This window comes from Lycium ferocissimum, chromosome 10 (genome assembly GCF_029784015.1).
Source record: "Lycium ferocissimum isolate CSIRO_LF1 chromosome 10, AGI_CSIRO_Lferr_CH_V1, whole genome shotgun sequence".
In the NCBI taxonomy this organism is placed as follows: Eukaryota; Viridiplantae; Streptophyta; class Magnoliopsida; order Solanales; family Solanaceae; genus Lycium; species Lycium ferocissimum.
In genome coordinates, this window is record NC_081351.1 from 55463863 (window position 1) to 55479709 (window position 15847).

A 15847-nucleotide genomic window follows, 5' to 3' on the forward strand; every position below is an offset into this window, starting at 1 on the left:
AACCGACTAAATTGGTTTGGTTATGGTTTTAATCAATTACTGACCCAAATCGAACCATGAACACCCCTAGTTGGGTGTGTATCAATTCCATAGGTGAAATTTGAAGGGAAACAAAAAAAGAAGTCTTGACACAAATGACACATGAAGTTAAATATATCCGAAACCAGTTTGGCTGGAACAAAGATGGAAAAGACGCCTCTCCGGCATATGAAAAATCCTATCTACTTAGGTGAAATGCAAGCAAAGAAAATCTAATTTGCCACCCGCATCTATGAAGCTTGTCGTCATAACTATTAACTCCATCCTAAATGTTATAGCTTGGTTAGTTAATCAAGCTTGGTTTTTGCAGGCCATCTTTTAAACGCTATCGGTTGTTCTACGCGTTCATTTGGCATTTGGTTGTACGTATTGCTTACCTAATGTTTAAATGGATAACGATCTTTTTCTTTTCAAATGAAAAATGCGTAAAAATGTATGCAAAACAAGAGCAGAGTAGCGAGTAGGCAAAAACAATAAATTGATAAGTTGATCTTAGTTACATATTAATGTCACATTACAGTAATACAACTAAGCCTAAATGGAGTTCTATTTTGATTTTGTACAATGGACTAACACATTAAATCTGAATACTTTAGTTTTCCTCTGCACCCGACGGAATTGCAATGCCCTTGACATTGCGGCTAGAGCATCAGATGACCAACCTAGTAAAACAAAATACCAGAGGATCTAACCACAAAAAGAAAAGGCTGTCTAAGTTAAACCATCATTTCTTCCTCTTACCCTGTAAAAAGAGGAAACAACCATGAACAATATTAAGTCACAAGTGGGAACTCAAACCAAAACAAACTCAAAATCATAGCACAAATATTTACCGAGCTCATAAAATCATCCATTGATGACTGCTTCTGCTTCTTTAAGGTAGGAGGGCTTTCGGCTGTCTGTCTTGCCAAAGTGCGCTTTGATGGTGTTGTGTTCTGTTAATACAAAATGCTTTTAGCATCAAATGTACTTTTACGATGCAAAAGCACAAAGAGGTCCTGGGTATATACCTTTGCAAGTTTCTTTTCTTTGCGTGCCTGCCTCTCCCTCTCATCAAATTCTTGGTTTTCTCTCTCCACCAACCGAACAAGTGTATCACATCTTCTAGCCAGTTCTTGAGTGGTTCGAGACTTCACAAACCAATCAAACCGAAACAAAGGTGACGTGCGGAATGCAGCCTTCAGCTCGTCCCAGTTCCCATAGCCGAGTTTGTGAACCATACACATCTACAAAAAGACCATCATATACATAAATTTGAAAGATTAACAGTATAAGATTAAAGCCCCAAGAGTGTAGTCCGCTTACCATGAAACGATCACACTCCTCATTATACAATTTTCCTTTGTTCTGACCATACTGTATCTTCAACTCCAACCATGGATTCTTGTAGCGGTCCAACTTCTTCCCAATTGCTTTCATTATCTCATCTTTTCGCGAAATTCTAGCCTCTCCTCTTTCAATGTTCTTTATAATCCTATCATAATCTGCAAGCACTCCATCCATTAGAATAAAGTGCTCAAATGCCAAAAAGAGCACACCCAAATGCTATCTAGTGCAAGAACATTAGCCACAAGAGGGAACTTCGTCAACTTATCTTTTTCAATTTCTGCAATGTCAACTAGTATGACATTGTGTGAAAGACCTGGTAACTCAAATGGTCCCAGGGCTTTGGTGTAGTGCTAAAGGCACAACACATGATGTTCATGGCACAAGTTCAAACCCTATCATAGACAAAAACCTAGTATTTAAGTGGAGACCGGTAGAGGCGCAAGCCTATTATCCACCGAGTTTCAAGCAGTGTGCCAATTGCCCTCAGGAATTCCTTGATTATCAAAAGAAAAAGATCTAGCAACACAATGTATACTTCCACCATCTCAATTTATATAATACCATTTGGCTGAGCACATCGATTATGATGCCAATTTGACTTCTATATCACACTAGTAATAGAAGAAAATAGTTGAAAGTATGTTTAATCCCAAAAACATCATCGGGTTTAACTGTGAACAGTTACATATCAAAAAAAATAACTTTGAATAGTTCAATAAATTCTTTAACCTTGTGAAAGCTGTTAAAATAGCATTATTAGCTGAAGATAAAAATATTTTTAATATGGATGAAGTGTGATATAAATCTCTCAGGAAGTTAGGAAACTTATGAGTAGAACATGAGCATTACAAGAACAATCACACAAATAAGCAAATGGTAGTGTATACTGAAGAAGAGAACCATAACTAGTTCAGCAAGAACCTTTTGATTACCAGATTTTGCAGCACTAGCATAGTTCAAATTCACCAATTATGAAATTTTAAACTACTTACCAAAGAAAGGGAACCTTGTGCCGTAGAGTGGTTTTTACAACAAAGAAATGACAGGGAAATTAAACATTTTATTTTTGCTATTTGACAGGTCCACTCCCTTAGCCTCACAAACAAAACAAGCATATACACTAGACAGTGGAAGAATGTCATGCACAAAATCCCTTACCCAATTAAAAGTTATATCTTCTAAACAATAGTTGTACTGCAACTCCTAAAAGGGAATTCCCACCCAATGGAATAGTGTTTACAGTTGCATAGGATCTAATTTGCTTTTTCCAGCACCCTTCTTTTCCATTTCCATTATCTAATTGACAAGTAATAGTCAGTTTTGAAAGAAGGGCATCATCTCTCCTTTGCAGTTCTAAGACCCAAAAAGGGAAACATGTGCACCATGTGTTTACCCACTTGACACTTAATGTTACTTACCACTCTCGTATTAACAATTATATCATATAAAAATTGGATGTTCAATTGGATTGGAGAGTAGACAGTAGTTCTCGCTTGTTTAGCAAATAACTACAGCTTACCATTTAGCTCTTTGTATCTTTCTTTGAAAACTTTTGCATATCTTTCAACCTCCTCCTCTGGCTTTCCTTCCATTTCAGCAGCGATACTGTTTATGTCATTCCGACCATACTTCTCACATGCCCTGATAAAAGTATTGAAGTCTCTCCTACTCCACGTCGAAAATCCCTACACGTACAAATTGTCAAATTCTGATACATATAAAATCTATATATAAACCCCATGACGAGTTATTAAACCACTTACCTCCTCCAATAGTTTCTCCTTTTCTTCCTGCTCCTCAGCAGTTAGAGGCTCTCCCACATCTACGATGCACCAATTGTTAGCACATATTCACAAAGCAAAAGAAGAGAGAACTACTTTAAAAGGAAAAAGAGATTATACCTTCGGGCTCTTCCACTTCTATACTGTCTTTTAATTGATTTTTCTGGTGAGTTTGCTGAAATGATTAAGAAAATTAAGACACAAAACCAAAAAAAAAAAGGCACATAAGGGCCCAATAAAAGAAATCTGGAACATCCCAAGGCATAACCCACCATGAGAAAACGCACTTCCTTCTCGTACAGCTCACTTAGCCTCTGGGTATTAAAGAACTGAAAGTCGTGCCTATGAATGGTAAGACATGTCACTAAACAGAATTTTGGCAAACGAAAGAGACCAACTTGCGAAAGGTTGAGCTCAGAGAAGTCAGTTTTGCTTATGGCACAACAAACACTGGGAGGAGCAAAATTTAGAATGGTTTGCAGTGCTGACTTACAGCTGAGGCATCCTAGGAATCCTAGGCTCTTTAGGTCTTGCAGGACCACTTTGTCGCATGGTTTGCTTGAAATATTCAGACTCCGAGTAACTGACACAAAGAAGAGTCATTTGAAATGATCACAATTTAAACTCTCAACACATTAAGGTTGAACTTAGCAACTTAAAATCATACTTGCGCTTTCGCTCCCTTCTTGGAGGTTCTATCCAATTGTCACCGGCAATTTTCTTGAAATCTGCCTTGTTTTCATCCTTCATCAACAAATAAAGCATAAAAAGGAAGATAAGCACAAAGTCCCTGGAACAAAGAATTGTTAGACAACTAAACAAAGAAATCACACTTACCTTTTCGTCATCAAAGTCATACAAATCAGCAGCTGTAAAAAGTAGTCAATCTAAAGTTAAACCATATCTTTTTACAACAGCAAAAAAGCAACACAAAGTATATAGCGCCAAAAGATACAATCCACAAGCCAAAAGGAAGAGGAGCAGAGGGCATACTATCATCCATCTTAAACTTGATAGCATCTTCTGTAAACTTCTTCATCTTGGCATCAAGTTCCGCTGTTGCCTCTTCTCCTTTGGCAATGATTCTATCTATATCTTCATCTGTAATAGTGCTATCTTTGGAACTGAAAACCATTTCAGCACCAAACCGCACCATCTGCAGCAGCTCATCCTTATTAACAGCTGCATGATCAACCAACCAACGACCAATTCAGTACACCGTAGTATCTAAAACATAATCAAGACAAAGAAATAGAACAAAAATGAGAACTCGCCTTTTTGCTCAGCCAGCCGTCCCTGCTGGATAACCAATGCATCAAGTGCCAGCTTCTTATAAGCCCTTTCAATCACTTTCTCCTCAATTGTATACTGTTGGAATCAAATTGAATCAGAAACTTACACAACAACAAAGGAAATTAACTGAAATAAGAAACTTTCTCAACAATAAAAAAATAATTGAGTTAAAGAATGTGTCAACTGTCAAGACAAGAGACCAGAGTGACATGTTTTAAGTACAGTAACACATCTAGAAAGAAAACAGACCTCAGTGCAGAAACGGAATACTTGGACTTCCTTCTTCTGTCCAATCCTATGGGCACGGTCCTGAGCCTGCAAGTCAACCTGTGGATTCCTGTAATATGATGACAGGAAACCCAAGAGACTCAGATATCATCTTATTCTATAGATTCTGAAAACCAGACTTACAAGATCCTCACCAGTCACTGTCATAAAGAATTACAATATCTGCTGTAGCAAGATTGATACCAAGACCACCAGCTCTGGTTGACAATAAGAAGGCAAATTTTTCACTCTCTGGTCTGTTAAATGCTTCAATAGAAGCATCACGATCTTCTCCACCAGTGTTTCCATCAATCCGACAATACTGGTGACCTCGGTACAACAAGTAGTCCTCAAGGATGTCCAGTAGCCGTGTCATCTAAATAATAATATTGAAATAAAGCGTTCAGCCCAAAAAGCTGTACATTAGCTAATCAGAAAAGGTATAGTAGGACATAAGGTCTAAAACAAAAAAAGAGGAAAAAACCTGTGAAAATATTAAAACCCTCGAGCCACGTTCCTTCAGCTTAGGAAGCAATTTATCTAGAAGAACCATTTTGCCTGCATTAAGAACATATATTATTAAAAAAAACAAAAAACTAACCACGATTGATTAGATATTCCTATTCATTCATAGAAATCAAAACATTACCAGCATTCTCTATGAGATGCTCTCCAGTTGTATATGGAGGTCCTGGCTCAGCTCCTTGGAAAAGATATGGATGATTACAACATTTTCGGAGTTGCATTGCTATATTAAGCAGACGCTTGCGCTCTCCTCCAGAATTAACAACATCAAAATCTTTTTGCAACAGAGCCCTATAGTAGTTTTTCTGCATCTGGGACATACCAACCTTAAGAATTGTTTCCTTCTTTGGAGGCAGGCCTTTCTCAACATCAGACTTCAGTCTCCTAAGAAGGAATGGACGAAGGACCTGATTAGGCAGCAAAACTAGAAAGTTAGTGGATATTTTCTCCCAGTGCCGGATGTCAAAGTTAAATAAATAAGGAAATCACGTCTGCTGCAAGCTCTCACACATGTAGTTGATCTTATCTTCGTCCCTTCAACCTGAACATTGTATCTTATGACATAGCCAAATTGCTAGTATTAATTATACAACTATTACTGACAAATTTACCTTATGAAGCTGCTGGACCACCTCCTGCTGGTCATTCTCGCCAGATATTTGAAACCACTCATCAAAAGTCTCAGAAGAGCTAAAGATCTCTGGTAGCAAAAAGTTCAGAAGCGCCCAGAGTTCATGAAGATTATTCTGTGCAATTTGCATAAAACCCAGCACATCAATTGACGGCAATCATGAGACTAGAGAGATCCATAACCACAGAATAGTACAAGATGTCAAAACATAACAAAGGTAAGACATAAAAAAATAGCATCACTCTGTTACAAAATAGAAGATAAGGTTTAACTAGTAAGGAAATTAATAGAAAAGGTTCAAGAAGCTGTGATATGGGAGAGTTCAATAGAATAAAGCATATGAAATGTCAAAAGGAAAAATAGATTAATTTGCTAAAGAGATGCTCCAACAAATTATTAGAAGGTAACATCATTCGATATCAATTATAGAATTTAGGGACGGGTAAATATCCATTTCAAGAAAGGGTCGGGGAAATTGGGACATAGGTTATACGAGAAGGTCAAGTATACTTTCAGATAAAAGTACTTGCTAAACAAAAAGGAAATTGTAGAAGACAAATATTCACCTGAAGTGGCGTCCCTGTAATCAATAGCCTATAATTAGTGTTATAGAGTCTCATGGTTTTGGAAAGAAGAGAATTTTCATTCTTGATTCTATGGGCCTCATCAATGATGATGTAACGCCAACTAAAGCGTCGTAAAGCAGACTTCTCTTTGATAGCCATCTCAAAACTTGTAACACACACATCAAACTTCCCAGCAACTAGTAAATCCTCCCGGATGTGTCTCTATAGAAGGAAAATGAAAGCATAGTCAGGAGAAGCAATGAGATATATACATATGGGAAAGAAAGAGAATCCCTTATCTGCTTACCCTTTCTTCAGGATTCCCAAGGAACTTTACAGCGCGTATAATAGGACAAAAACGTTTGATTTCATTCATCCAATTGCCAAGTGTGGATTTCGGAGCAACAACCATGTGAGGACCTGTAATCCCTCTAAATTCATGCAGGTACCCCAGCAAAGAGATGGTTTGCAAAGTCTTACCAAGACCCTATGCAAATACAGGAATGATTAAATAAAATGCTTCTCTCAAAAGCCCAAAGCTCAGAATGAAAAGGAATATCTTTAAAAATCAACTGATAACACTGACCATTTCATCAGCAAGTATCCCATTTATGCCATTCTCGTATAGCCGTATCATCCAGTTCAAACCAGCAAGTTGATAATCTCTCATCTTTCCCTGAATACCTGACAAACACACACGTGTAACTGTTACATCCTCGAAGAGAATGAGAACAGCAATAGAGACATTTTGTCTAACATAGAAGCATTATTAATCACAATAGAATTCAAACTTCCACTACTCAATTTGATTTTTCCTCCAGAATGCCCACCCACAAGGTCAAGGCTATCAGTTTTTAGCACTTCTATGTAAAATATTAATAGTGGAAGACTTCAGTAAAGAATATACTGTATTTTGTGAACAACATAATCTAAAAGTTTAAAACGTTGCAGAGCGGAGACATTTATTTAATTATTTTAGATCTATTACACACCCTTCCTGCGCAGGCCAAATTCTTTTTTCTAGGTAAGAACACATAAAAAAATTGATAGATAGCAGCAGACTCAAATGCAGGATGAACCCCTGCATGCTCCAATACTATTTTCAGTTGTGTGAACCACCTCAGCTAAAAGCTTGAGCTATTCAAGAGGAGACAAACTTGTTTATTTATGTAAGGTTTTCTGTAATGTGCTTTTGCATTGAGAATTTTTCTAATACTTAATGTTCCTGAAGACTCATTGACCCTAAGCTTCATCTATTTCAGAAACAACTTCATAAAACTAAAGACTCCACAGTTTAATTAGTATTTCTGAGATACAACCATAGAGAAGGGACTTAAGTTCTTGGCCACTATGCACACATATCGTATAACCTAACAGTATCACCTTCAAACAAACATAGTCCCTTCAATGGGCAAACTAAATTATGGATGCACCTATAGGACCGTGCAAAGTTCTAAGTCAATGTTAACTAATATCTAGGTTGCTTTAGTTGGTTGTATAGGAATGGACTTGCAATTTTGTTAACTAGCCTATAACACGGTTGGCAGAAGCAAGGCTTATTTAAAAAAAACCAGTAAGACGTAATTATTTCTCAACTAGTAGGGATTCAGAATTGAAAATTTACCTTAAAAAGGTGAGTAAATTTGAAGAAAATATCTTACCTTATAAAGATTATTGAAATCACTTTTCTTAAAGTATTTATTATTTATAAGCAATATTAAAATAGCACTCAGGTTAAGTTGGATTTAGATATATAAATGGTTAAATTGTAAAAGAGAAGGATGATAAAGCGGATCACTCAACAAAGCATTTTAAATCTCTAGAAAAGGAGCGTAATATTTGATCAGCTAGGAGATAAATAACTCAGGGTAAGTCTGATCTAAAAGCCTTTCTGATACAGTTCCCACAGTCGGCAGCGGCTTCATACAACAAATATACGTGCACTAAAACGTGCAGTGTAAAGCAAGAAGCTAAAATACAGGGGGAATCTTACAAGACGGTTGTGCCAGTAGTCGTGTACTCCCAGATAGCCCACCCTCTTCTTCTTTGAGATACTCTTCATCTTCTTCCTCTTCAGTTATCTTTGACGAATGACGACCCCTGGAAAAAAAGTTTAATCAGTTGGCTCATACAAAAAAAACATTCCCTAGTCACCATTTCAAGAAGAAGACGGTATTCAAAAACCAACCAAAATGAATAGTCCCTATCAAGCCACCCAAATAACAATACTAGTATTTAGGATGTGTTGATTTCAATTTGCCAGCTACACCTAACAAACAAGAACGGATGCCTACACATAGCCCCCCTTGAAAAAGGTTAAGGAAATAACCCTTTATGTTAAAGGAGGAATATAAACATAAACTTCAAAGAGGTTAATGTTATCATTCTTCCTTTTCACCCATTCTACTTCCTCACCAGTCACCACTAACACCCAAAAAGTACATGGTTCAAAACTAGCAAAAGAGCTTTCAAACAGAAAGCTCTGCATATTGGGGGAAAGCAACGAAGACCACATTACAAGTACCTTCCTTTTGTCTTCTTTTCTGAAGTAGACTGATCACCTTTTGCAAAATGTGCAAACAACTCTGTCTGCTCCAATAGATACTTCAGACGCCCCTTTCCCTTGTTATTCTATCAAGGATAAAATTACCATAAGGCACAGCTTCACAAGGAACTAACTGAAAAGATGAGAACGCAAAATCTATCAGCAATTAGTCTAAGTAAGATACCATGTCAGCTTCTATAGCAGCATTCTGTGCATCCAACATTTCCTGTATCTTTTGCTTCTTACGCCTCTGCATATCTTTTAACCGAGCCTTTTCACGCTTGGAGATCTCATTAGCGGCAGCATCTTCCTACAGGTAGCATAGCAAAACAAACTTAAAACAACTGCAGTAAAGCTCGTTAATTCATTGAATCAGCTAAGTCGTCATCATTTTGGCTTCACATATACTACACATTGAATAATTCACTAATGGGCTATCAAAAATATGTGTTTTATCAGGGACGTGAACTTCTATGTCAGTGGCAAAATAAACTTTCCTTTTCCTTTATGCCATCAGAAATTCACTTGAAATACTAACTAACTCTAAACTAAAACCCTAGAGTGTCCACTAATTAGTGAAAAGCTGGGCTTTAATTCGTAATAATGAGCCAGAAAATATACTTTTTGACCAGCAAAATCATATTCACGTTACTTTCTGCCAATTCGACATCTCCTGGAACTCCACGTATCCACTCATCAGCAAATTTTTAATGGGCAACAACTCCTAATAATGAGCTAGAAAATGCTCTCACCGGTAACTACAGCTCAATTATTCACATTCCTTTCTAGTATCGTTTTGAAACTTGACGTAAAATACCACAGTAAACTAAAACACTGGGATATCCACACATTAACACATCATTATTCCGCATTTATGCAGCAAAATGACCCAACAAAACATATTCAAATATAAACTCAGATCTTCCGATAGCAGTTAAAAACAATCTTTACGTTTCAATTTATTTGTCTTACTTTCCTTTTAGTCCGTTCCAAAAAGATTGTCTCTTTCTTTTTCTAGCAACTCCTTTTATCCAAATTTCCGGATGGCATATTTAAGATCACAAGATTAAATGACATTTTCGTACATTCTAAGCATCTATTTAGTTTAAGACCACAAAACTCAAAAGTAGTTCTTTATTTTCTTAAACTACGTGTCAGATCAAAACCAGACAAACAAATTGAAACAGAGGGAGCAGGGACTGATTTCGGAGGACAGGAGGGTCAGCAAAATTACACTGTATGTATAGGGTAGATTATCTGTGTTGATGTACATACATAAAACAAATGGTTAGCTCAAGCAATCCAGGGTGTTCATAGTGCACTCCAGCATCCCAGGTTTGATTCTCAGAGCCAACAATACTTTTTATGTTTAGCTTTTGTGGTCCAGGGTGTTCAAAATTACAGTGGAATTATGTGTTTTTGGCTTAATTTACATTTTTATTTTTCTAACACACTGAGTGAAAATCCTGGATCCGCCACAAAATCAGCAGAAGTAAACAGAACCGGCAAATAAAGAGACCTCATTATCGTCGTCTTCAGCATCGGCTCTGTCAGCCGTAGCGTCGTCGTCATCTTCTTCGGAGTCTTGGGCAGACCTAGCGACGGCTTCAAGTTCCTCCTCGTCTTCCTCATCGTTGACTTGCTCGTTGACTCTCTCCTCCTCAGAAGACTCTGATAATGGCGAGGATTTCGCTCTCGAGCTTCTCGCCATAGCTCTGATTCAAAAAACGCTAAGTTTGAGGGTTTGTATTGTGAAAGAGGAAAAAAAAGGAACTGAGGAGAAAGTAATAGAATGTAGTAGTAAGTAGTGTAATATGGACCGACTTGGAAACGGTTTATTAAATTTAGGTATTTATAGCGAACCCGTTTACACCAACAAAATGGGAACCTTTTACTGATTACTACTGTATTCATTTTCTTCTTTTTTTTGGGTGAAGTGACATTCCCGCCACTTATTGGTGAAAATGTGATTTCCCGCCTTTTGGACTGGGGTTCGGTTTTTGTTTGGCCCAACCTCCTCATTTGGGTTGATGATGACCGCCTCTCTTGGGCCTATGCTGTGCTAAAGCCCACTTGGTATTTACCCTTCATTTTTTGGGTAATTCGCACGAATGTCCTTATTTTGGGGTGGTCTTTAATTTTTTTCCCCTCAAATTTGAAATATTTAACTTTTATCCTTCACTAAAAATTTCTTGATTTCGGTTTTGAACCCCCGCTCAGTCAAAAATTAAAAAAAAAAAAAAAAAAACGTAGAGCTTGGATTCGCGGGGTAAAATTTTACCTTCAAAGCCAAAATTCTGCCCTTGCAAAACTGCACTTTAGGGGGAGGGGGGGGGGGGGGGGGAAGATGTGTCGTTCTTAACTCTTAATATGTCCATAGAACCTGGGTGGGATGAAAAGCAACTACCATGGTATCCCTGTGCATGACAGTGTGGGTGTTTGTTGATTTTACTGTTGATTTAAGTCTCGGTTGGAATTAAATTAAGTCTCATTGCAAGATTAGTGCCTACTTCCGCTTGGAGAAGATATTACTTCCTTCAAAATTCTGCCTAAAGGGAGAATTTTACCTTCGGGCCATAATTCTACCTTAAGGCAAAACTCTGCCTTGCGAAATTTCTTCTTTTTTTAACTGAGCTGGGATTCGAACCCAGAATCCCGGGGTATTAGGCGAAAGGCAAAATTAAAGACCGCCAATTTGAAGGGCAAAAATTAAAGACCACCCCAAAAGAAGGGCAATCCGCGCAAAAAAAATAAAAAGAAGTCATTTTTTGGCGCAGATTGTTCTTCAAAGGCACTGGTCTTTAATTTTTTTTCCTTCGCCTAAAAATCTATGGGTTTCATGTTTGAACTTCCGCTCAGTAAATTTTTTTTTAAAAATCACAAGGTGGAGTTTCGTAACAAAATAGGCCTATTCGGGCAAAAGCTTGTCTTAAGGTAGTTTTTTTTTTTTTTTTTAACTTTGCAAGGATAGGCCTACTTTGATATGAAACTCTGCCTTGCGAAATTATTTTTTTATTTTACTGAGCCGGGGTTCAAACACACTACCTTGGGTATTTTAGACTTAGGGCAAAAATTAAGGACCGACAATTTGAGGGGCAGCGATTAAAGACCACCCCCGAATAAGGACAATCGTGCAAATTGCCCTTTACCCTTTATACTTATGGAGGAAATTATACAGAACACAAGATTTTAAGGAAATTTTAATTATAAAGGTAAGTTACACATTTGGCCGGTTAGAAGAAAATAATCATATTCACTAGCTAATATATTAAAAAAAAATATATGAAATATGTATATTTTATGTGTATTATACATTAATATTCAAAACATATACATTTGTCGGCTATTCTTTTGGTGGGGCGAGTATACAGTGCAAAAACTAACTACCACTATTAAGAAAGTTCCATTTAATAACCAAACATTATTGTATTGGTAAAAGGAGTTTTTTGCCTTGAAATAAGCGAGATGGCTGATAGATCGCCCTCGGCCGAGCAGTCCGTGCTAAAACGAGTCCTCCATAAGTCATGGGGGCATCAGATATGTTGTTGCTTAGAATAGTTGCCCTATACATAGTGCAAAACAAGCAAGCAATATATATTTCTGATAACATTACAGTTCCAAAATTTAAAGGATCGCATTCTGTCCTATCAAGAGTTCACGATCTCCACTTCAATAACGCCTAAGACTTGTGTAGGGCTAGGGAAGTTAATTAGTGAGGTCAATTCTATATTTATCACATTATCCCCTAATTGTACCCCCATTTGATTTTTCGTCCATTTACATATTAAATCCTCTATTATGCTCTACATGTAGAAGGCAATTGTTCAACATTCATTCATCAAGCACTTATCATTTCTATTCAAGAAAATTGAATAAGAAATGTCTTCTTTTTTATCATTCATTTCTTTAATTATTGTCGATTATTTTGCTTATTATTTCCATTACTATTTACTATTTCGATCACTTAGTCAAAGGTTTAATGATGTTTGAATTAATTGGGTTGCTAAAGAACCCTTTCAAATAAATTAAACTAGTTTTTAAAAAATGAATTTTAGGCTAAACAAAATTATCCCAGTGTATTCCAATTCTTCGTTGATTTTGTGTTTGCAAGCAAAAAAATGATTACCGAACAAGGTTTGGCTACTCTTTCTAGCCATTGCTAGGTCACGCGACACTACTGCCTAAACCCTGATGAAACCCTAAACGAAGAGGATCACATTGATGTGAAATGAGACTCTGGTGATGACGAGGAACAAAAAATAGGCGTATACCCGAGCCAATCTGAGTCTTTTGTAACCGCACACCCCCGACGTAGCAACGCGTCAGAGATCCTACGTGATCAAGCCCAACTAACAAGAATAAAGGTATAATACAACCCACAATGGAGGAACTTATGGCGTGACAGCATACTGTGAACATAAAAATCGACAGTGTGTCATCTTTAAATTTCATGTGTCCTGTACTCTATAATTAATTTATTATCACATACTAAAATAGATAGTATAAATTTTTTATGTAACTATGTATGTAAGTTATAATCTTCTTACCACTAGTTGAAGATAGGGTTGGCATGGTACGGCACTGAAAACTTCGTTCAATAATTCGATTTTTGGTTTTTAAAAATACCATATCATTATCATAGCAAATTAATATGGTATGTTTCAGTATTTTTAAGTTCGTATGGTACGGAAATTGGCAATTATAATCTATTCGACTTAGACTACAAGTCTCATATAATAGAGAATTATGACGTCGGGTTTTCAAGAAACATCTCAATTATATCGTACTAACATCTTACGCACATAGAAATATTCAAAAGAAAGTACAATAATTCTCCTCGTTAATAAATTACACAAAAAAATACATTTCAATCAAGATAGAGCAGTCAACGTTTCAACGTCTAAACAACAAGTATTATACGAACACTAATTTGTATATTTGTTAGTTTTATAATAATATATATGAATTGTATGCGTAACTATATACTTCGATACGATATTAGGTATTTCGATATATATTTTTTATATAAAAATTGAATACCATACCGAATGCCAAAAAAATGCATACCAAATACCATACTGAATACCATAATATCAAAACTGCGGTATAAAAAAAAAATATTTCGATATGGTAATTTGGTATACACTATACGATGCCCACCCCTAGTTGAAAGGGGCAGTAATATGAGACTACCTTATTTATATATAATCTCATATCCATAATCTATGTCCTTGGTCCCACCCCCTACATTAAAAGGAAAGAAAATTATCAGCTTCACCCTTAAAAAAAAAATCTATTTAACTGATCCATATCATAAAAAGTTTAATCACATGCCTCTCAAGCAAATCAGTACTCATCTCTACCTTAAAAGAAATTATCTATCAATAATGGCTAACATGCTCTGAGCCAATCAAGTTGCTCGGGATAATAGGCCTACAAGTCCAACCATTAGTGGTGAGTGAAAGTGTTATGACCTATGCTACCCATGGCTGTCAGAATTTTGCTCCTGGTGGTCCTTCTGATAGCATAAAAGTCTTGTGTTGTCATCAGAAATTTCACTCTATAGGTTGGATGCCAACAACCACCGGCCTCCTCCTGCACTACAACCATCGTCAACGCAACAACATGTATTGTTAGAATTTTATTTAATTAAAATTATAAGAATATGTATTGTTGCGCTGACGATGGTTGCCTTGTAGGTGGAGGCTGATGGTTGGCGGCATCCAATCAAGCGTGAAAATTCCAATGAAGGCAGCAAATTTGATAGCGCAAGGCTTCTGTGTTATCGGATGGACCACCAAGAGTAAAATCCTGGTAGCCGTCTATAGCATAGGTCATACCATTTTCTACGCGATTGCGCATACACTCACCATAAATGGTTGAATTTGTAGTAGACCTATTATCCCTAACATCTTAATTAGCTCGGAGTATGTTACTCACGAGTATTTGATAGTTTTTTTTAGGGAAGAAGTTGAGTACTAATTTACTTGAGAGAAGAATTTGTTAAGGGTGAAAGTGTAAATTGCTTTTCCTTTAATTGTGGGGGTAGGGCCAGAGGTAGAGATTATGGATATGAAACTATATAAATGAATAAGGTAATCTCATTCACTATTGCTTTTCAACTAGTGGTAAAAGATTGTAACTTTTATACATAACTACATTTTTTTATACTGTTTAATTTAATATGTGATAACAAATTAATTATGGAGTATCATTTAATAATTTATCGAAATTTATGTGATGAGCCATAGGTCAGACGCGTTCAACTTTCCCACGTGATCGTGAAAGTATTGCCAGGTGGGGACTCGCAGCCGCGATGGTGGATCTCGCTATCGCGAAAGAGGCATTGTAATATATAAATACCATAATTCTAATTTTAGATAAGAATTAAGTGTTATTTTTTAATTTTTGAGCCGATTAGCTATCAGTTTGAGCAATGAAAAATGTATAATTTTGTTATAATATTCTAGGTATGGATTCCTAACACAAATTTAATGATTATACTTCAATTTTCATGATCGGGTCAGGCGGACAACCTATGCCCCATAACATCTTATTACAGTTTTCATGTTGTGTTTACACTTGTTGGTTGTACCACTAGTTACAATTCAGTCTCTACACTTGTATGTTATTGTTATATATGTATTGCCTTGATTACGCCTTTATGCATTACCAATAATTTCTAAAGACTTGCCCCGAGGAGAGTTGAGAGGTCGAGTCAATAATCTTACTAGGTCTTCAGACTCACGCTTGTTGTTGTTTGAGTGTATGTAGGGGGGCAGATAGTAACCAAGTAGCCGACCAGTGACTCCAGCTTTCACCAAAACATTCCAATTGAGGCGAGATTCCATTAGATCCCGATGATCACTTC

General features: G+C 36.7%; 1 protein-coding gene across 1 annotated transcript; it reads right to left on the bottom strand.

Annotated features, from left to right (window-relative positions):
• Positions 1–500: 500 nt before the first annotated feature.
• On the bottom strand, positions 501–10800 carry LOC132034345 (ISWI chromatin-remodeling complex ATPase CHR11). The gene is made up of 25 exons (XM_059424665.1): positions 10496–10800; positions 9161–9286; positions 8956–9062; positions 8425–8531; positions 7018–7115; positions 6739–6918; positions 6432–6653; positions 5846–5980; positions 5359–5641; positions 5194–5267; positions 4865–5085; positions 4692–4779; positions 4424–4517; positions 4143–4331; positions 3987–4018; positions 3817–3893; positions 3643–3732; positions 3422–3491; positions 3270–3324; positions 3132–3190; positions 2888–3053; positions 1345–1523; positions 1050–1265; positions 873–974; positions 501–781 (listed from the first exon to the last, which is right to left on the bottom strand). The coding sequence occupies exons 1-25, from the start codon at positions 10685–10687 to the stop codon at positions 764–766; spliced, it is 3180 nt and encodes a 1059-aa protein (XP_059280648.1). The 5' UTR covers positions 10688–10800; the 3' UTR covers positions 501–763.
• Positions 10801–15847: the final 5047 nt, after the last annotated feature.